The sequence below is a fragment of the Artemia franciscana genome, chromosome 19, assembly GCF_032884065.1.
Source record: "Artemia franciscana chromosome 19, ASM3288406v1, whole genome shotgun sequence".
NCBI classification, from domain to species: domain Eukaryota; kingdom Metazoa; phylum Arthropoda; class Branchiopoda; order Anostraca; family Artemiidae; genus Artemia; species Artemia franciscana.
The window spans coordinates 877,873-901,802 of NC_088881.1; the positions used below are offsets into that span (position 1 = coordinate 877,873).

At 33.3% G+C, this 23,930-nt stretch overlaps 1 protein-coding gene and 1 long non-coding RNA gene across 2 annotated transcripts; one reads left to right on the forward strand and one right to left on the reverse strand.

Annotated features, from left to right (window-relative positions):
- Positions 1 to 4,583: 4,583 nt before the first annotated feature.
- Positions 4,584 to 5,321, reverse strand: LOC136039632 (protein angel homolog 2-like). Its single transcript, XM_065723530.1, has one exon. The coding sequence runs from the start codon at positions 5,319 to 5,321 to the stop codon at positions 4,584 to 4,586; it is 738 nt and encodes a 245-aa protein (XP_065579602.1).
- A 1,652-nt stretch (positions 5,322 to 6,973) lies between these two features.
- LOC136039664 (uncharacterized) lies at positions 6,974 to 22,475 on the forward strand. The gene is made up of 3 exons (XR_010620499.1): positions 6,974 to 7,103; positions 19,151 to 19,391; positions 21,589 to 22,475. It is a non-coding gene; the product is annotated as an uncharacterized LOC136039664 (long non-coding RNA).
- The last annotated feature ends 1,455 nt before the right edge of the window (positions 22,476 to 23,930 follow it).

The window sequence follows — 23,930 nt, forward strand, 5'->3', positions numbered from 1 at the left end:
CTATACGGAACACACCCAAAATGTAAAGTTATGTTAAACCTAATAATGTAAGCCAAATATGATGAAATTATAATTCTTTAGTTTATATACTAATATATTTTCGTATGTATATTTGAACATTAAGGAGTGTGGAAGTAATTTAATCTAATCTAAAATTACCCCTTCCCCAAAATGTGCAAATACATAGCCCAAGTTAAGAAAAGGCCAATGCATTTCGTCAGCTGTTATTTGTCTTTGTGAAAATGAAACTGGTTTTCATAGATTGTATATGATCCATTTTATGCTTCGCAAATTATCCTTAGCACACTTTCATCCCCAGACCTATCCCAAGGGGCTGCATGGGTCATGTTAAATATAAAGGTATAGTTTTAGAACCTTTCAACTAAGCTCTACAAAAACGGCTATCTCACGATTTTGTTCGAACAATTTTTTTAGGAAAAAGGGACGTGGAAGGGAGGACTTGCAGTCATCCAATTGTTTTGTTCAAATAAAAGGGATACCAGAAATTTTAGTTTCCATGAAAATGAACCCTCTTCCAAAATTCTAGGACCGTTGGTTCGATACAATTACCCCTAGAAAAACAAAAAATTATTATGCCTCCGTGATTCTTTTTTTGGCAAATAATTCAACATTCAGAACTTTTGTAGATAGGGACTTAAAACCTATAAAGTAATCTAATGGTTTGATCTTAATAAGAATTATTTTACTATTAGTGGGTATTTCCTCCCTCTTTCAAAATCAGGCAAATTTTCGCAGTTTCTTAGCCTTTTAAGGATTAAAGCAAGTCTAAAATGTCTTATATATTTGGAATCAACCAAATAAGTCGATGACATATCAATTGCCATTAAAATTTAGTTTTCAGAGTTTTGTTTACTATAGAGCCTTGTAGCTCCACTTTTAAAGTTCATTAGCACAAACTGTTTAATATATTAGCACATTAATCCAAAAACTTAAGGAATAACACATTATCTGCGCTTATTAGGTGTTTTCAATTACAAATAAGAGAATTTGGATGGTTATTAGAGTTTAGATTAGAAATCCAGGTTGCAGCGGTAGCTAGCAAACTAGCAAGAGACGATCATGTCCCAAAGTAAAAACAAAATAGACCATAACGCCTAAAACTAGAGTCAGATAAAAAAAAAGAATTACACTATTAGGATCGCCTTGTAAAATACCCCAACAAATCAAACTAACTGTTCCTTGGCTCCAATAGCAAAAAATATATCGATTTGAAAATCAAGAAAAGTGGCCACAACCCCGATATTATGCATCAAAGGTATATTTTCTTTCTATTTTTTTTTCAACTCAGATAGCTGGATAATGAAAACCATACAGAGTAATGGCTTATATTTAAGGAAATTGCTACATCTAGTGCCTTTTTTCATTGACAAAAACAAAAAGTGTTTAAAATAGAATCACTTTTTACAAAAAGCTGCATTTTTATGCAAAAGCTTGATGATTATAATCTATGACGTAAAAAGTGAATGCAATGCTTACACACGCTTATCTTTCGAAAAGATAATTTTATTCTTAATTATTAAAATTATTCTTAAAATTATTATGTAAACTGCAAAAATACTTATGGTGTCTGAGAAATAATTTAAATTTTTTCTTTAAAACTAGAAAAATATCTGAAAATTTTAAGGTTATTTATATTTTTGTTAGATTCTAACTACCCGACGTGTACTCTAATGGGTATTTCCATAAGAAAAACCATCTTCTTTATTTTAAGTTTTGGGCTCAAGATTGCGTTAGTTCTTTTGTAAACAGAAAATATATTTATGATCTCTGATCAATAATTTTATTTTTTTTTAATTTATAGTAAAAACTAACTCTAGACTGTAGAAATAAATGGTGATTATTATAGCCATTAAGTTTCATCTGTATCATGGCTGTAGAGATTGCTGAAACCTAATGATGAACAAACTCTTGCAAATATTGGACTTAGTTAGCCGCCTGATTCTCTGAAGTTTGTCTCTTACTATTCCAAATGAGAAAAAGCTTTTTCTTTTTTCCTGATTTTTATTCTTAAATAAGTTATAGTAAAGAATGATCTCTAGCAAATATTAAGTGAAATATTAAAATAAACGGCATTTTGTACAAAAATTAAATCATTATATGTGCGATGATGCAGCACACTTACCCTTTGACAAGATAAAATAACACAGTTTATTTTTATTTATTTATTATTTATTTTATTTTTCACCTACACGATACATGCAGTAAATATGGTGGAGTAACAATAAATATAAAAAAACACAAAGAGAAAAATAAATACGCTCACAAAATAAAAAAAAACGGGGAAGACACTGGTGAGGGGGGGATAAGCGCGCAAAAGCTATACTGGAGAGTTTCCTATGGAGGATCTCCAGCATTAAAGTTGTATCAGGAACTAAAAATTTTCTAACAAGAGTCTTGTTTTTTTTCCAAGGTGGAAGATACAGAAGAAATTTGCAAAATTTGAAATAATTTATCCAAATTCTTTTTAATTTAAGGTTATTAAGAAGGAGAAAAGCCCTGAAGCATAAAGGACAGAATTATCACAGAAAGTATAATAAATTTCGGGCTCTACACGTCTATTATACTACCGTCTATTCGCAACAATCTCTGCGTAGTTAAGCTGAATCTTCTTACCTTTATCACGAACAGTACACTGACGCAAGCTCGAAAAATTGTTAGTAATAGAGATACCAAGAAAACAAATACAATCAACAAGAGAGATATTGAATTTATTACAGTGAAGGGGAGTAGCAGTAATAGAGTTATAGGGAAGATACTCACATTTATCTATATTAAGTGAAAGGTCAATATCAGAGAAAGGATTAGAAATTACATAGACCATTTGGGAGTGACCCTTTTTGGAACAGCTAATCAGAAGCAAGTCGTCAACATACACAAGATAAGAAACATCCGCAAGACCAGAAAGGCATATACCTGAAATCTTATTCAGCACACTAGAAATACAAATCTGAAAAGCGTAGGGGACAGAACACCGCCCTGCCAAATTCCTCTCCGTACCCTCATAAAAGAGTCTTGTGTAGCTCTTAATTGAAGAAAAGAATTTAAATACGAAAACCTAAGAAGTATTATAACTGAAAGATTGACCCCAGAATTATACAGAGAAAAAAGGAGGTGACTATGGACCAAACTGTCAAACGCTTTCGAAGAATCCAAAGTATAAAATAAAGAACATTTCCCTTGGAAGAAATATCAGCCAGTAAAGAAGACATAATCCTATGCACATGGCAACAACCAACCCCATGCTGAAAACCAAATTGGTTCTCACCCTCATTAATATTATAGTCAAAAACGGTAGAAGGATATACTCAACATCCTTGTTAATACTACAAGAGACAGTAATAGGTCGATAGCAGGAAAAATCAGTCAATGACTTTCCCCCTTTTAAAATTGATGAAACAGTTGTTACGGGTGGGGGGGGTTCTTATTTATTAAAGTATTGGATGTGCAAATTGGAACATGGGAGCTTAGTAGTTAAGGGACATAGACTGAGAGGGTTCTATTGACAAATCTCTATAACCATGGAGACAGAATCATTATCGTGATGTTCAAGTCTCCCGAGTTGGGCAGATTCCCTTGGGAACGATCCAATAGACAATAGGAACTGTATCTGATACCTTGACTCATAGACTAACACAATTATTGAAAAATATTAACAAAAAAAACAAAAAAATATTTCATTTGTTCTCCTACAGGCCGCGCCACTGTTACGGGGGGGGGTGTGTGTTTCTTATTTATTAAAGTATTGGATGTGCAAATTGGAACATGGGAGCTTAGTAGTTAAGGGACATAGACTGAGAGGGTTCTATTGACAAATCTCTATAACCATGGAGACAGAATCATTATCGTGATGTTCAGGTCTCCCAAGTTGGGCAGATTCCCTTGGGAACGATCCAATAGACAATAGGAACTGTACCTGATACCTTGACTCATAGACTAACACAATTATTGACAGTATTAATATAAGATGTAGAGGCCAGATAATTGTGAAACCATCCACATCACACATAATATCTAGACTTTCGCTAATTAGTTCTACTATTAGGGGGTAATTCCTCTTGGTGACTTTATCAAGTATTGCTTTAAAAGTTATTGATGAAAATTTTCTCATATACTCAAAACCCTCCCTGATTACTTCTTGTGAAAATTGACAATCTAATATTATATTCATTACATCACTAATTAAATAGCTTTTAATAATGATTGGCATTCTCAAAAATTTATAATCTATATTTATCACTGCTTTTATGATCAAGCTTTTTCAAGTTCCTTCGTTGAATTCGTAATTAAATCTGTATAAATTAGGTAAACTATAGTAGTCCTCATGAGAACCAGGTTTTATGTGGTCTAAGAGGTTATATTCTGTTTCATCGTTTTTGAGATTTGGGTTACTGACCGTTCTTCTTATATGCATTTTGTTAGTTTTTTTATTTAAGCGGTATATAATCTATAATTACCTGTTATTGCGGGATTAACTTGAGGATTATCTGGATATAGTATTATATTAATTCTTTTAGGTTAAACGAATTTAAGTTATTTTATTTCTATAGAGTATCTAAAAGTTTTTAACAAAGTCTTTTATTTTTTTTTTCGCAATTCCAACGAAATTTTGCTTCAAGGTGATAGTGGCCTGATCCATTTTGACTATTAGGCAATGAATCTATTTCTAAGCAGTCCTTATTTGTTGGGAGACGAAGCCTTTCTAATAGTATTAGTTCTTGTGTTTCTTGTTTATTAAATTTTTCGTCAATATTACTATAGAGAATATGGTCAATTAAGTTGTGATTAGTCGAATTTAAACGAGCTTTTGGAAATTTATCTGAATTATAAACACTTTTGAAGGCAAATATATGTGTTAATGTACCGGATGAAAAGATTGCTTCTTCAATGCAATTTTTTTGTTCTAGTTCTTGTAAGTGTTGACAAGAATCAGAAATATATAACTCCTTTGGAAGAAAGGTCTTCCCTATTTTCTTTGAACTATAGATAGTTAGTTTTATTATATCTAGATGTTCATACTTAAGCTTTCCTTGGCTTAAAAAGGAGTATAATTTGCTTGAAGGAGTTAAATTTAAATCATCACGAAGAATAACTGGAAAGTAGTTAGTATTTTTGCAAGCAACGCGATTAATTTCTGCTAGAAGTATTTGGAGCTGGGCTAAACGTACATCTTCTCTTTTACGGTTGTATAACAAATGCGTGTTTACAATGCATATCTGTTTATCCGGGTTCTTAAATGGGGTGAGAATAGAAATAAGTGCAATGTTATCTCGATTAAGGATATTTATTCCATTTTTTCGCATTTCTAAGGAATGATCTTCTTTTAGGCTAAATTTACATTTCTTAAAAAAGTTGCACATCCATCAATCTTTCCTTGGGTTTTTTGTTTAAATACGCCATCATACCCCTGATATTGAAAATAAGATAAGTAGGTATTATAATAATAGTCAGCTTCCACTTCCTGTAAGCATACAATATCTGCGTTTGACATTTTGAATTGGTTAAAAAATCTTTGCTTCCTATCTGGCCACTTCAAATTTTCTTCGTTACAGTTGTATTACAAATAAGGCATTGTTTCAAGATACCTTTGAGCTAGCACATTATATGACACAATCGTAAAATCTAAAGATTGATTTTCTTGGTTTACTTTTGGCCTTTGACAATTTCTTGGATTTTCCCACTTTCTGATTTCCGTCAGATTCATTTTCTTAAAATTTTTCCCTTTTTTGAATTTTGAAGTATTAGTGCCGATTTGTTTTTTGACTGTTTTGGATTTCCTAGTGTTCTCTATAAGGGCATGTTATTAATTGGTTTTACTATTAAGCAGGATATAAGTTTAAGGTTACCTGTTTGGCTTGGTATTTGGTTGATGATAATCTGGAAATATTATGGTGTTAATTTCTTTAAGTCAGAAGGATTTAAGTTATTTTATTTCTATATGCAATTCTTTTCTTATTCAAGTACGGCAAGAGAAGAAAAAATTGTCTTATGCGGCGCATTATACCCTTAAGAGAGTTTTTATGCATTGCATTATTTATTTTATACAATAAATTAAGTACTTTTTTGTGATTCTCAGATTTTTTTATTGTTATTATTTTGCGGCGCATAATACGGTACAATATGGTGTAAGGAACAGCGCATTGAGTGTTTTTCCAATCAGCGCACCGTAATCATTCAATGGAAATATTCGTTACATATATAACGGTGTTTTGAACTAGTTAACCCTTTTTAATTTTTAACTAGATTATGTTTTAATTTAGATAAATAATTAGGTAAACGTAATAGTTTCAATTTAATGAATATAAAAATGATTACTTATTTTTATTTTTTCTTGAATATAAACAAAATTGGTTGTTAAGTTAATTTGTAATTTTTCTAGTCTTGTATAATTTTCTATTATAATGTTGCAAAGGAAAAAGGTTAAAATTATAGCGTTTTAGTTTTCCTCGAGTTGTTTGTCATAATTATCTAGCTTGCGATAATTACATAGATGAACAGAAATTATTTGACAAAATAATTGGGCTTCAAATAAATATATATCTACCACTGAGATCTAGCACTGTGATTGGTTATTTCTTTAAATGCCTTCGGGGATCCTGCATTGTAATTGGTCAATTCAAAATATGGGTGGTAACTTTTCATTACTTTGAAATCCGCTAGGCGGTCTTTTGGTTATAATTTAAAACTCTTTTAAAAACGCTACAGGTTTTTTACAAGTGTAATTATTTATTTACACTCTTGTTATGCGAAAGGCACTTGTTGGGTGTTTTAATTGAAGTACATTTCTGGGTCGTAAAAATCATTCTTCCATTAGCAGACGTTCCTCAAGGGTTATTTATTATACAATGCATACATTGTACGTTTTATGTGTTACAAGTCTCTTAGATAAAATGCCTATTCGTGATTTTCACTTTCGAACGTCACGGCTAGCAATTTTGCCCTTCAGAGTTTTGTTGTTTTGCCAGGTACGAATTTTTGTCTTATTGTTCATACGCACGGATTTAAGCGTTCATATTTTAAGTTTTCAGGATGTATATTTATTACAGAATTGACATTTTTTAATGGCACGACGAAGCTAAAATTTGGTAAGATTAAAATTTTTGCGCTTTTATTTTTCCATGTTGCTCCCCTTTATTTTATTTTTTTTAATTCGTGTCTGATTTGGTGATAAACTGTCGATTGAACTTCAAATTGATTTCGTAAACATATATACTATTTAAAAAAATAAGAATTTTTATCCATATACATAAAAAGGAGTTCAATTTAAAAGATACTCTAAGTTTTTTAAGGCTGGCTTTTATAATAATTAGGTTGGCCAGTCTTATTTATAGACGTATTTGGTTTGCGAGATGCTTATTTTTATACTTGTAAACAAAATTTTATTGTATTAAAGGACACACATAGGTTAGTTACTATGCCATTAGTGACGTCAAGAGTTATTAAGCTTATAGCAATGATATATATATATATATATATATATATATATATATATATATATATATATATATATATATATATCCATGTTATAGCTAATCCCCATATATAGTTACCTGCTAATTGTATTATCTATTATATTTCCTCGTTCCAAATTCTTCCAGATTTCTTTAGTTGGTTTTTTTGTCGAATTTAATTTCGGTTAATATTTCATAATAATTTTCTTCGTTTTTTGGACCTTGCATAGAACAAAATTGGATACTTCCTGCGAATTCGACTCCAAATTTCATATTTTTAAAAACAGATGTTATGGATGGGTGAAGTTTTTTCGCCATCCTTCTTAACCTAGCGACTTTTCTTATGTTTATTAAAGTCAAGTGAGGCTTCCAGCATTCCTGGTTGGCGAGTTGTATCCCGCTTTTACTGACTTCTTCAGTAATTTTTTCTAAAACAGGACTTAAGCGAGCTTTAAATTCTTCCTCATTATTTAACTGGGCATATAAAATTTGTTCATAAAATTCTCCGACACCTTGAAAGTCGAGTAGTATTTGATTCTTGCTAAGTTCTTGCTGAAAAGCTGATATTGCCCTTGTGAAAGCATTTTTCATTAATTCACCTTCACTATTATTTTTTAGGTGGATAACCTTTAATGTAACATGGAAAGTGCTATGTCGAATTAGAGCCTGTGATAGACTAGGATCGATATTAATCAAGTAGTTTTGTATCTCTGAGGCCTTTCTCTTTATTTGCGCGCTTTTTACTTGAATTGTGAAAAAAGAATTTGGTGGATGGTTACTCATTTTCCTTGACTTTCCTTGACAGATATAACCCAATTTCTAAAAAAAATTTAAGTTATATTAACTTAATGGTTTTTAGGTTGATACTTTAATCCAATTTTTTTTTGAACTTCCAATGCATAATTTGTCGAAAAGTAATACATTTTGTATCATATCCTTTCAGTCATTATGCATTGGAATATTTTCAACTTGGAAATAGAGTAGTAAAATTACAGAAGACGATCTATTAGATCTCTTACACATAAGAAAAGAAAGGAACGAATTTTTTCGTGCTTGTTGGAGGTCTATATTTTTTTGTTATGAAAGATTTACATTTACCGTAAATTAATTTATTATTAACCTACTGTTTAAAAGTAATAGTAGTTAGATTAAATTTGAACAGTCTAATTCATGGTCATTTGGAATACTTAATATTGGCCCTTGGCCTGAAGTCTGGTTTATTTCAGATTTTAATAGGTGTGGAGTCATAAATGTCAATCGATATTCTTGGCTGCTATTTCCATGAATATCTTCTATGTGTAGTAAACACCGTTTTAGGGTTTCGGGGAGTGTTAGATTAGCCAAAGTGTAGTGAATGTCTGTTTTTCCCATCATTAAACGTATGTTTTTTCTACACAACTCCTTTAAACTTGGGTTATTTGGAGTAATACGAACTCTTTTGAAAATCAGTTGTTTATGGAAACATAGCGGACTTATGCAGTTTATTATTTTTTCATATAATAGAATATCTTTTCCTTTTACTAATTTTGACCCAATGTTTTCATCTATTGTATAAAACTTACTAATTAAACGTTTTAATTCTTCGTACTGTCCTAGATATAAGTAAAGAATCGAGTTATTAATCCAGTAATAATTGTGTATATTGTTATTTTCGTAGATTTTAAAGAGAAGATTTTTGTCAAATATCCTATAATCTACCTCCATTAGCATTGTTAAGAATTTTAAAGGCCAAGGCAACTCGAAATTTTCTTCTGCAAGTGGTGTTAATTAAAAATTTTCACATATTATAGACGCAATTAACGGATATTTCTTTGAGGGAGTTGAACAAAGAAGTACTGCAAAATTGTAGAGGGCGAATCTATGCCTGTATCCATAGTCTTTTCTCATTACCTCTGGCGAAAAGGTACCTATTAGTAATATAACCATTATTTCAATTATCAAATTATCACTTAGGATAATCGGAACGCGCAGCAAGGAACGGAGAATATCGTAACGCAAGTTTCTTACTGCATTTTTTATAGCTGATTCTAAGATATTTTCGTTTGCCTCATGACTTATTTTTGAAAGATCTGGTAAGCTCTGGGTTTTATTTGGAACCAAAAGTCTCGTCTTGTAGGTGCTTGGTTTTGGACGAATTCCAAAGGTCTTAGAACATTAGGATCTGTATTGTATAAGGTTCTTTTATACGACATTTCCCCTGGTTAGTATAAGCGGTTAGTTGAGTGGATTTTTACCTGATTTGGTTTCCTTCTGGTTACGGATCTAAAAATAATATTTTGTACTTTAGAATTTAAAATCTTTTGGAAGGCAACACGTTTTTATATGCGTCTTTTTTTTATTGTTTGTTTTTTTTTTCGTTTTAAGAAAATTTTATCCCTATTTAAGGCATATTCTTGTGCGCTCGGGTCGTATAAAAACTTTGCGTAATGCCGGATTTCCTCTAATGCCGGTGTACCCCTTCGTATTTAGTACAATTTATATTTTCTTCGAATTTATAGCATATTTTCTGGTTTTTATATTTATCAATTAATAGGAGGTCTGTTTGGATTGGTCCTTTGCAAAACCAATAGCAGATATTAAATTTTTTCTGTAATTTTTTATTGTTAATTGTAAAGTTGTCATGTTCTTCCCTTTTTTGCTTTTGTTCGAGTATTTGTTTCTTACTTCTCCTCTTGCGGGTCGATATTTTGGGCTGTTTGCTAATTTTAGCCCAAATTTATGCGTGTGAGGTTTAAATTTCGTTAAATCATAACTTAGGTACCAGCTTTCTGCGAATACTTCTTTACCATTTTCGTCTTGAACTAACATTGCGGCCGAATAGATTATATTTTCTTTAGCATGAATAATTGAAATAAATTCTGTGTCTATAATTGTTTTAGCCATAATTACGGAGCAAATTAGATAATTAATTAATAAAGCTGGAATTAGTAACTAAGAAAATTGATATTGAAAAAGTATTTAAAAGCGACCTTAATATTGCGGGGAGGATTGGATGGGGTTTTTAGGAAATTTTTAGTGTGAATAATAAGTTGTTTTTACTTTGTCGGGTAAATTATCAGACAATAATTTCAAAAGGTCTTATATTCGAGAATTACGAGTCTTAATCTTACTTGAACAAAGTAGATTCGATGCCAAATGTAAATGCCTGTTAGGTATTGCAAGTTATAGCTGCATAAAAGACGTTTTTAGTTAAAAGTTAAGTTGTCTGATGTCACTAAATTTATTCAATAGCAAGAAACGAATCAAGAATATGCCAAAAAGGAGTGTGGGAATGATAATTAAAAAGTATTGCAAAGTAAATTGGAACAAATTTGGCTTTGACCACAATTCACGAGGACGCTTGTTATCACTTGACTATTTGTAATTTATTAATAATTATTTCTTTTTGTTTAAGGCTACTAATGAGTTTTAATTGACTATTGTTTGATGGTTATCTCTATAAGCCTTTATGGTTTGCAATATTTAATTTTTACGTTAGATAAGAGGACAGCTATTTCTGTAGGGCAAGTGTTAGTTATAGTTTTGTTAATAAGCTTTTGCGTTAAGGAATTATTATTGTGGTAGACTATGTTAACAAAATAGTAGCACCTTTTTTGATTATTCTTGTTAAAAAAAAATAATTCGGGACCTACTCACAATATTGAGCGCTTTTTGATAAAGAAGGCCAATTTTTCAATTTTTGATTAGGCAGACTTCCTGAAAAGTATTTTCTTTAGGGATATTTTATTACGGGGTGGTTTCTTAGTGAGACCAATTAACAATTAGTGAAAAAAATGACTATTTTTTTTATTTTACCCCAGGCTGATAGATTGCTTATTAATAATCTAATTTATCTGGTTTTTTGACAACCCGGCCGGATCTGGTTGTTACCTTTTCTTCTGTAGGCACTGTTTTCTTCTTCTGTTTTGCTAGCGATAATAAATCAAATTTTTTATATTGTTTCTTAAGGAATTTTTGACCGTTTAGTTGTGCCTTTTTTGCTTGGGCCGTTGCACTGTGTAGTCTTATTCCTTCCGAGTCCTTGAATTTATCTGCGTCTGATTCACTGTCCGTATCTGAGGAACTAGTACTCGTGGATTTATTGCCTGGTTCTTTTGAAGTAGAAGTTTGAGATATAGGTGTTGACCCTGCTTGTCCTTCGTAAATTTCTTCTCCTCGCGAAGTAGAGGGTTTACTGATTGATTCGTTCTGTTGATTTCTTGGCTCGGGAGAACTGAAGGATTCTTAGGAGCTTTGGGAGGATTCAAATGTTTTCTTGGGGTGCCTCCATTGCTTGAAAGTCATATCTTCCGGGAGGTGCGGAACTGATTGCATTAGGGTTACCTTCCAAGATACTCAGTCCTTTGGTTTTGCTTTTGAAACGGTTATATCGTGATACTAGTGTTCATCAGTAGTGTTCATGGATTAGTATTAAATGTACTTTGTCTAGTCTTAATTGGGTAATTAATAAGATCCATTGTCTCTCGTAATGTTTGTCTTTGGGGCTGGTTGACCCTTTCTGACTCTATGTCCCCAGGAGTTTGTATAACCTTATTTAATTCATCGTGTAACGATAAAGGTCTGTCTATCGGTGAAATAGGGTTTACTAAATTGTCGGGGAAACGTTTTGGAGGGTAAGGTGTTGAAATTGTATCCGGGAAAAAATGCGTTTGTGGAGAAATCGTATAGTCCAATGCTTCTAACTTCTCACTTGAAGATGAGTCGCTTTTCTTCCGTCTCCGCGTGAAGGGGGTACTTTTTTGGGGGGTAACCATATTTGTCATCGTTAGAAATAAATTAAATTTTTCTTCGTCACTACTATTCTCAAAATATCCTTGTTTAAAATTTAAAGGTTTAAGCTCACTTAGTCTAGAGCGAGGTGGTTCATTTTCATCCTCCGAGGTATTTGATGTTGAAGGTTGAGGGGTCCATGTTTCTTTGAATTTTGCCCTTTTTATACGACTGACATGCGTTTTATAGATTTTTCCCGTTTTTGGTTTTAATCGTTTAAATGTAACATTATCATATTTCTTAATTATTCTGAAGGGTCCTATGTATCGGTCAGAAAACTTTTTGCCGTCCGATTTGTTTTCATTTTTTAAGTAAACGCAATCTCCTACTTGAAAATCGAGTTTACCCTTAACATTCTGGATATTTTCGGCCTCTTGTTTCCTTTTTGATTTTTCTATTTCTTGTTTCACAAGTTTATAAGTTTTTCTCATTCTATTGATAAATTCTTGCTTATAATCTTCAGAGTCATTATAGTATTGTCTTGACTCTATAATTTCATTATACGGGATTCTAAAGTCTCGTCCGAATAATATATAAAATGGGTTATCACGTATAACTCGGGAATAAGCTGTATTAATCACATTTGTTAAATAAGGTAAAGTTTCGTGCCAATCTCTCCGATTTTCTTTTGTGTAAATGCTTAGAATATTAGAGAATAGCTTGTGTCTGTTCTCGATTTTTCCATTGGCCTGGGGGTGATAGGGGGTCGTTACCAATTTACTTATTTGAAGAAAAGACATTAAAGCCTTGGTTACTTTTGATACGAAATTAGGGCCATTGTCGCTTAATACTGTATTAGGAATACCGAAATTAAGGAAAATTTTAGCAAGAGCTTTTGATGTCGCGTAAGCGCTTTAATTTTTTAATGGCTTAGCAAATGTGAAACCGGAAAAGTGATCGATTACTGACAGTACGCAGGTTTGTCCTTTATTAGACGTGGGTAATCCTCCGCTAGTACCATATAAATCAAACGAAATTATATCAAATGGAAACCGGGCCGTAGGCGTTCTTCCTATCGTTGGATTAGGGTAGACTTGAGGATTTTTTCTTAAATTACATGTTTCACAATTATTAACATAATTCTTTAACTTCGTTAAGGCTGAAGTAACGAAAAAATATTGTTTTAATCTATGGAAAGTCTTATCTATTCCCAGATGACCTCCCACTTCACAATGAAAAAAATTCAAAAGCGGGTTTTTCCAAAATTTGGGGTAAAATTGGTACAATGGAAGTTTGATTTCTGATATCGCTATTGGTCATTATTCTACATAGTATTTTTTCATCTAAATCATAATAATAATAATCAATTTCTTTTTTAAAAGATTTCATTTCATCAGGTAGCTCTTTATCATATAAGAAATATTCTATTAGAGCAGCACAAGTATTGTCTTTCTTTTGATATATTTTTATAGAATTTAAGGAAAGCGGGCTGTCTTTCTGTTCTTTCTCAACCGAATTATTGGTTTTTATTTTTAAACCCTTATTCTTTGGAACATATTTTGCTTTTATTGTGTTCACTTCTTCGTTTTCATTTTCTGCGGGGGTATTATCTGGAAATCTGCTTAGATAATCACATGGGGCGTTTTGTTTTCCCTTAAGATGTCCAAACTCATAATCTAAATTCTGGATTTTTAGCATCCATCTTGCGAGTATTCCCGTTGGCTTTTTGAAAGTCTGTAGGTATTGAAGACTTTTATGGTCGGAACGCAGTTTAAATTTTCTTCCTATCAAGTAATGTTTAAATTTTTCTAAATGGTGGATAATCGATAATAATTCAAGCTGTGTCGCAGAGTAATTGCTTTCTTCGGGTGTAAGGGTACGAGAAGCGTATGCTATAACTTTTTCTTCCCCGTTTATTATTTGGGAGAGAATCGCCCCAATCCCCTTGGTTGAGGCATCCGTTGTAACAACGAATTGTCCTGTTTGGAAGTCGGGTAATAATAAAACAGATTCTGAAGTTAAAGCCTTTTTTCAAATGATCTAATGAATCTTGAGCTATTTTAGACCACGTAATTTTTTGTGGGTTCCCTCTAGTGAGGTTCGTTAGAGGTTTCGCTACTTGTGCGTAATTTCTTATAAATTTTCTAATATAACTCATTAAACCTAAGATTCCTCGTAATTGTTTAATGGTTTGGGGGGGTTTTACATTTTTAACAGATTTTATTTTTTCAGGTTCTGGGGAAATTTGTCCTTGTGTTACGACTACTCCTAAAAATTTTAGTTTTGTTTGAAACAGATTTACTTTTTCTGGTCTACATTTTAAATTACCTTCTCTAAATTTCTCAAATACTTTTGCTAGGGTTACTAAATGGTCTTCCGTATCTGTGTCCATAGCTATGACGTCGTCAACAAAATGAATTATGTTATTTAGACCTCTTAATAAATGAAGTAGGGGTCTACATAATGCACTTGAGCTAGTTTTTAGTCCCAACGGTACTCTTAAATATTCATAAGAGCCACATTCTGTCGTTGAAAACGCTGTTTTTAAAACATCCCCCTCTGCTATTTTTACTTGATGATAGCCTTGTGTCAAATCTAGGGAAGTAAATATTTTATTTTTATTTGATATGGAATCTAGAATTTCGTCTATTCTATGTAGGGGAAATTTGTTTAACTACCTGTAACTACCTGTTTATTGAGGGCTCTATAATCTACCACAAGTCGAAGATCAGTATTCTTCTTCGGCACAAGTATAACGGGGGCAGAATATGGACTTATGCTCGGTCTTATGATTTGGTTTTTTTCGAGTTGCTGTATTTTATTTATTAACCATTCTTTATGTTTATAAGGAATACGGTATGGTTGTTTTGCCACTGGCAGCCCCGTAGTTTGGATTGCATGTTCATAAAATGGGAAAAGTCCTATGTCGTCTTCAGATGTCGAAAAGACATCTCTATATTCCCATAATAGGTCGCATAATTTTTGTTTCAATGAAATGTCGGTTATGTGACTTAGTTCGAATTTTTCAAGAAATTGATGTCTTGTTAGGGCGTATTCCTTGTTAACTTGAATATTGATATTATTAACTAAGTTTTTTTCCGAATTTTTCCAATTATTAATATCGGTTTCCGATACTATTTGTATCTCTACTAAGCATGTTCCTTTGCTTAGGGTAATCAGATCATTTTCGTGAGTGTTTGTTACCCAAATGTAACCTTCACTCTTTTCGTAATTTATAATTTGTTCTTCACAGATTACATTTTTCGGGAGATCTCCCAACGGTGAAGCTATCCAAATTTCATTTTTATCATTAACTGGTTCTAACATTTGTGATATTTGGACTCTCTGCATTGATTTGGGAGGAATCTTAGTTTTTCGTACTACAAATCCATAATATTTTTCGTTATTATTTTCTTTTATTGAATTTAGAATATTATTCGCTAGTGTTTTTCCGGGAGTTTCTATATTTGCTAGTTTTCTCCATAAATAGGAAATTTCTTGAATTTGTTTCTTTCTATACCCCTTTAAGTTGCCTATGTTTTCCTTTACCTTGTTTGCTTGTATGTTATTTATTTCTGATTTGGTTCTTGTCGGATAGATAAACTTTGAATTTGCTACATCTAATAATATTCTATTGGCTTTTAAAAAATTAGCGCCTATTATCACCTCGTATGGAAAATTCTTACAAACTATAAATCGAGTAACGAAATATCTGTTATCTTTGCGCAAGGCTAGGTACACAGTACCCTTTACATCCAGATTATGTTCGGTTACGATTGATAAATTGGGACAGATATTGCTCATTCGTCGTTTAATATAATTGGGTAATTTCTTAAATATGGATGTATTTATCACATTTACTGTTGCCCCTCAATCTATAAGGGCTGAGAAATAAATATTTCCTGCATTAAAATTTCCAAATACTGGTAACATATTATTATTATTTGAACTCAAAAATGGTATAATCACTGGTGGGGACCTATACATTATTTTGCCACCAAATTTTGGTCCTATGAATTTTGGAGGCTTGAGTCGTTTCCCTGGGGTTCCCGGATTTCAAGTATAGAGTTTTCATTTGTTCTACTTTGCTTTTCTTGATCATTAATTGAAATTGAGTTGTTATATTGGTTCCGTCGGCTGATATAATTACCTCTTATGTTCCAATTGTTACTAGGTTGATTTGTTCTTCCGCGATACCCTCCGCGATACTGATACGTATTGTGTGCAAAATTCTGATTTTTGGTTGGCTAATTACCTCTTGTTAAAAAGGTGTTCCCTCGATTGCTTCTAGGGGCAAACCCACTATAGTTTGTCCCCCTGGACAAACGGTTGCTCGATCCCCTAAAATTAGGGCGATAATTATTGTTTGTAAAACAATTCCTTGCAATATGGCCTAACCGGTTACAGGTGTGGCACCTTAGGGTTTCATTATTGGTTTGTGCCCTCAATTGATTATTGGGGGCAAAACGTACTTGTCTTGGAGGTGTGGTGGTTCAAATTTGATTTCGAAGTGGTTTTGGCAATGATTCTCTGGAGAAAAATCGCGGAGAGGGATCTCTTGATTTTATAGCTGTTTTGCTTTCTACTGCATTTATTGACAATTTTTGATGCTGTAGGACTATTGAATCTATTTCCACGGCTCTTTCTATTTCCTGAATTGCCAGTTCTAAGTTGTTGATATTTTTGGCAATTAATAAACGATATAGTTTTGGGTTGAGTCCCTGTTTAAATGCGTTTAGTATTATTTTTTCATATAATTCTCCTTCGCCTGAACCGTATCGCGCTTCTGTTGGGATTCCAATTTTATTTAAATATTCTCTGACGTTTTGGGTCTGTTCGAATGTTACTAATCCATGTTTTAGTTTGTTCAATGAACTAGTATCGATGAATCTCTTCTGAAAAGCCTGTTGCAATAACTCTAATGAGTTAATTGTCGAGGTGGCTTCTGTTCCTACGGTATTTTCGATTTGTTTTAAAAACGTCAATGCCTGTCCTTTTAGTCTTAAGAGTAGCATGTTTTTTAATACTTTTAAGTCAATTTTAGTCATTTCCACAAATTGTCCTAAATGGATGTTTAATTGATCCACATCCGTATCCCCTTCATACTCAGGTAATGATTTGGCAATTTCTGCCGAAGTTGCAATAATTTTTTGCGCTTTTAATAATTCATCTTGTTCCTGGGCCATATTTGTTATTTCAGTTTTTCTTTAAAGAATTTTTAAAGGTTTTTTTTAAATTTTATTGGTATTTCATTTTAACTACTAGGTTCTAATTATTTTTAGATGGGTACACAAAAAACACATAAATAGAAATAAAATTATACTGCACTTAAATAATTTAAAATTAAATGCACTTAAAAATCAAAAAATAATCTGTAAATAATCGTATTTGTCTGGGGTAGCAGGCAGTCATGTTGCCAGGTATATACAGTTCCTTTAATGTCTTTATTGAAGGCCACGCCACTGTTACGGGGGGGGGGGTTTCTTATAAAGTATTTTTAAGTGGATGTTCGGATCTGAAAATGGGAGCTTAGTAGTTAAGGGACATAGACTGAGAGGTTTCTATTGACAAATCTCTATAACCATGGAGACAGAATCATTATCGTGATATTCAGGTCTCCCGAGTTGGGAGGATTCCCTTGGGAACGACCCAATAGACAATAGGCACTATACCTGATACCTTGACTCATAGACTAACACAATTAGGTCAAACTTTATTTTCTTACTTCATACACCACTTCAGATAAAATGACTTCAATATGAAATAGCAGTATAATGCGCATCGAGGAGCGAGTTTGACTGAATACACTCCTGGCTTTTGGTCTACCTTATATATCCAGAATCAACCCGGATTTCTAAATTAAGCACTGGGTAGACTGACCTCTGAGATGTTGCAATACAACTGTTCTTTTAATTATCCAACATATGGCCTAACCTCCTTACAAAAGATTTATTACAACGAGGATTTTCACCTCTAGTTTGTTGACCAGACCAGAAATAGAAATCTGGTTTCTAATTGGCTTTAATCAAAAGTTACATTTTTGAATCCAATTTTGATAGTTTAAAAAGTATCATTTTTTGCTTGCTGTAAGACTTGTGCCAAAGGTAAAAAGTATCATTTTTTGCTTGCTGTAAAACTTGTGCCAAAAAGCACAAATCCTATGAGATGATGAATTTACACTTTAAAATCTTTAGATGTATACGAGATTCTTATTTTAAAACTTTCTAAAGTGAACGAATGAGGGATTTGGTTCCGAGTTCTGTAAGGGGGAGGGGGGCTGCTGGTCCATATATCACACAGTGCCACACAGAAAAATCTCAGGTACGCTTGAAGTACATAGACACATGTGAAAAAGAAGTTGAAAGTGAGATATAAGGAGGGTGCAATGAATCGGTATATGCATCTTAGAAATACCATCTTTATCTATTGAATCAGATTTTAAGCTTTTCACAGCATTAATTACGGAAGAAAAAAATACGGGCACCATGTGGCGTTGGGAAAGCGTTGTACTAGAAGGGGGGGGGTAGGAAGGTGAGTGTACACAGATTGCACTGAATAGTTAATCACCGAAAAAATCGAAGAATGATGTTTATACCAAGCTGAACGTGGAAGACAATTACTTGTCATAGTATCGTCATTGAACTTGTCAGAATTGATCACTTTTCGCCAATCTTTCCTACTCACAGGGAAGTCCATACCGCGGTAACGTGCTGACCTCAGATAACGTTAATATTTGGTTTTTGTTTTGCATTTGAGATCAGCCACACACCCAAAACTTGGCTGACCACATTCATTGCTAGAGCCATAGTTTCGCTTTAATTTTATCGACTTTAAACAAGGGGTACATTGACCAGATATGTTTTTGTGTTCATCTACGAATACGTTGCCGAGGTATGGCAGCCTTTTCTGCCTTTTCATACATATCAAAAGCTGGTTATCATAACAGTAAATATCAGCTTTACCATTCATAGGTACCTGGCGCTGAAGAAGATGATATGGAACACATACGGTAGAAAGAAGTGCTGTCAAAGTAGAGATGTTGTGCGGTATAATTGCTATGCTCCAGCTGCTTTTTTCAAACCACTTTTATTTTTCTAACTAGAAATTGGTTTCCGATAGATCAATATCCATTGTAAATGTCGTTGAAATTGGAATGTGGTCAGTATCTTGGCTTGTTAACATGAACAGAAACAGAAGAAGAGATAATAGCAGGTGAGTAAATAATATGGTCAATATCACTTGTACTTCAAGAGTGATGAACATTAGAAAGTTTGCGGGATTCGGGCAAACCGCAGTACAACGGGAGACACTCAAAAAAATGAACACACAGAAGATCGTGAACTCACAAAAAGTGAACTCACAGATGATCGATTAATATCAGAATTAAGGTCCCCATTCATTATATACTGTAGAGAGTTTGAAAGTAACTTGTTCACAAGATTCATCAGCAGACCACAAGCCTTTGCGAATTTAGTCAAGGATCTGATCGAGTATCCTTCACATGGAGTTCTGCAGGTGGTCTTGTGATCGGCATTTAAAACAGCATTAGGGTAGGTCCTTAAACTCGTAAACAGGAGAATTTTCATGGTCCACCCTGAGGCCATGCTTGAAAATCGTAGATTGAACAAAAGAATCCGAGAATTCGAGTTTCATAAACTTTGATAGGCCCAATCTTTTATAATCTTTGATACCTTGTTGGCTTTCGAGTACCGTAATATCAACATCGGTCGGAATATTACATGTAATACCAAAAAACAACTTGGAAGACACTTTTGTTGTAGTATCGAATATTACATTCTGGATTGACGAGTAGAAGTCCTCCGAAGCAGACTTGTCCATATTGATATACCACTTGTCAATGACGGGCTTTACGCTACGTGCTTGTCCATGTCCAGTAATCTGCTCTATAGCAGATTTTTGCTGAAGAGGGTCAGATGAGGCGTCCGGCACCTTTGAGACGATAACGGTTGCATGTAAATCTAGCACTGAAGCCACCTTGGGTAATTGTGGGAAGCTCAATTTATAATTGTCAAACTTTAAAGACAATCCCAAGACAACTTGATGGAGCTCGTTAAATTGTGAGAATAGAGAGGTGTAGGCAGTGGCAGGGAGGAAGGGTACTTCCGTAGGTCACTTTATGACGAATGTCAGAACAGCAATGTCAGTCTCGTCAAGAGATTTCAATAAAATAATTATGATACTGGATTGACTAACCAGTGCGTTATTTCCTTTCCTAATAGAACAATCTTCATGACCAGGACAAAGTTGCCACAGTAACGTCTTTGCCACTTTGACCGAAGTAGTGTCAAAAAATTCCACTCTGTGCCTTTTAATTACGTCATTCTGTGCGCCAATTAGCAAATATCTCTGTATAAAATTCAGTACCGGCAAATAAACAAGGACAGGATTTTCGTCACTACTGGTAAAAGACATCACGCCTGAAACACGCCATATTTATATACCAAATACAAAAACTACAAACGTAGGTTTCTGCTACCTATTCCCTACAGTTTAAGGGAGACACCACTCTCGGCAGGTACTACCGTCCTTGCGACAGAAACCACCCCTCTTCTGCTCGCTCACTGGTAAAATAAAATGATTCTCGCTTACTATTTCAAATGATTCAATAATAATAGCTCAACAGTTCTGTTCTACAGTTCATGCACAAATAATTATTCTGACAATCTTCTTATGTAGGTCAGGGTTACACGTCACTATTACCCTTAACCAGTTATTGCGAAACCTTGAATTATAATGGACTAGTTTTGATTAGATCAAAGCTTATAGCCGAGTGTTGAAATAATTCGCAATTCTTGAGCTGAAAAGGGCCAACTGAACTAATATGTTCATAAAATATCCAACTTAATCCAGGTGTGTTCAACCTGGATTAAAGATATTAATCCAGATATATCAACCAGATTAAAGATATTATTCAACCATAATAGATAACTCATTAGAATGAAAAGTCAGAATCAGTATTGATTCTGACTTTTCATTCTAATGAGTTATCTAACCTATGAAAAGTGAAAAGTCTAAATATAGAATTGGATTTGTAAAGATGACATTTAGAGGCAAATTTACTCACAGGATCAATAGAAGAAAAGTAAAAATCCGGTTGCAGTGGTAGCAAGCAACCTAGTAATAGACGATCACGTCTCTTAGGACTAGTAGAAAAAATTTAAATAATTTATACCATTGCTATTCTTGGATGAGAAGCCCCCCCTTACTCCGTACTTCAGTCATCAAACCACGATCTATTTAATCTATCTGTTTATATTACAAATCCTATTATAACAAGCACCAAGTCCTATTTTCTTTTTCAATGATTTCTTTTTTCATGTAGAAAATAATATTAAATGTACATCTGCCTTCTTATTTTTCAATGCTTCCATTTCTTTTCTATTTGCAGATGTAGACGGCGTATTCATATCCATTGGTTACTCCTATTTCAAAGGTCACAACAGCAGAAAATCTAATTTAGGAGTGATACTTTAAAGAGAAAAAACTCGTATGAAGACAAAAATTCAACCCGAGCAAATGCTGTTAAATAGAAAATATAGAAAAATTTTGCAATACAGCGATTAAATAGTTAAACCAACTATCTTGATGATAACACTCTGGGGTTTATATCTGCTATGGATATATGGTGGGAAGTCAGAAGTTTCAAAGGCAGTATATTTGCAAAAATTCAAATCTGGAACATTAGGAACTGTTGTGAATCACAATTTTGCATTGTTTTAATTTTTATCTTCTTGTATGATTTATTCGATTGAATCATGAATCTAAGAGCTATATCGATAAAAACTGCTGAGTTTTGAAGGCATTACTAGTTTTAGAACAAAAATCACTTTATATAACTAGCTAGAAGAAAATCATCAGGTTACATAAAAAATGACTAGAAATAGTGATAGATCACTAAGGGATGGCGACCATGAGAGAGATTTCTAAAATAGTGAATGCTTAAATGATGGTAGTGATATAAAATAAGGTAAAAATCATTCGTGCAGGATCTCGTTCTCTGATCTTTTACCTTATTCAGTGTGCTCACGGTATATTGCTCAGCTGTAACTTTATACATAAGAAACTCAGTGTCCTCACTTAATTTATGAAACTCCACAAACTTCAGGATTTTAAAGATGAGAACCAGCTAAAGAGCAATTGGAATAATTAGGCCCAATCGGTCTCCGCATTTGTAAAGATCCAGTGCTCCCATCAAAATACACAAAACAAAATTTCCAAGCTGTGGAATATTAATTTTCCTAGCTAAAACAAATAAAATCTATCTAATATCAATAATGGATCAGAAAATTTAAATAGTTTAGCAGTTATGTTGATCGAAAGTGAAAAGCGTAAGGACATTAGATCTTAAAGAGTTTTAGAAGAATTTATAAATTAAAACTTAGAAACTTGTAGGGGCTTGAAACTTCTGCCGTAAGGTTCTCTGATGCTTATAATGTAATGGTCCGATTTCAATTAGAATTTTTCGACTGTTAGTGGGTATTTCCTCCCTCTTTCAAAAATCAAGCAAATTTTCGCAGTTTCTTAGCCTTTTATGGAATAAACTAAATCTAAAAAGTTTTATGTATTTGGAATCAACATAATAAGTCGATGACATATCAAGTGATGTTAAAATTCCATTTCTAGAGTTTTGCGTACTATTGAGTCTTTTAGCTTCATTCTTACAGTTAATTAACAGAAACTATTTGATACTTTAGCACGTAAATCCAATGATTTAAAAAATAAGATATTATCGGCGCATATTAGGTGTTTCAATTACAAATAAGGGAATGGGAGAATCTTTGAAGTTTCAATTAGATATCCAGGTTGCATTGGCCCACAAATCGCTTTTGACTCTTAAAAAGGTTACTAGAATCTCAAATAAAATTCCCCATCTGAAGTTATTATAATCAGCTATTTCATTAAAACCTTATTTGCACCAAGGGCATAACTTAAAAGCTTTGCTCTAGTGATCTGGTTGGTTGTGTCAACCCTCGAGTTATTGTTATATGTCCTTTGGGCTATTTTAAACAAGATGGCTATGGCACAGTTTTAATCAGATGCATTTGAGAAAAAATGGTGCATAGAGGGGGGGGGCTAATCACTCTCCATCACTTTGAATCTTTGAAATGTCACTAGAACTTCATATTTCTAATCAAAGGAGTCCTTTCCAAAGTTTATACGACCTCCCTTCCATGAAGCCTTTACATACCGCGGGAGCATAACTTATATTTTTGCCCTGAGAGCTGCGGGAAAGATTTTTGTCCTTAAAGACATAGTTACAGGACCTTCAAACTATGCTGAAGAAGGAGACTGCTTCAAAATTTTTATTGCATGGGTTTGGAAGAGTGATATGCGTGAAGGGGGGCTGGTTGCCCTCAAATCACTAATGACTATAAAAAGGGCACAAGAACTGTCAAGCTCCAATTAAATAAAACCCTTTCATAGTAAGACCACTATTTTTATAAGACAACTTATATATGCCCGGAGCAGAGTTTACAACTCTTTCCCTGAAGAAATATTTGGGGGTGTAATCCTCCAAGACATAATTTTCGGATTGTTTAACTACCTTGAACAAAATGGCTATCTCAAAATTTTGAGCGAATGCTTTTATGGAAATGATAGGCGTGGGGGATGTTACCCTCTTATCACTTTTGAATATTGAAAAGGGCAATAGCCCTTTTCATTTCCAATCGAACTTTAGAGCGTAGACAGTGAAATGTTGGGAAGTATTTACCCTCTTATTATGTAAAT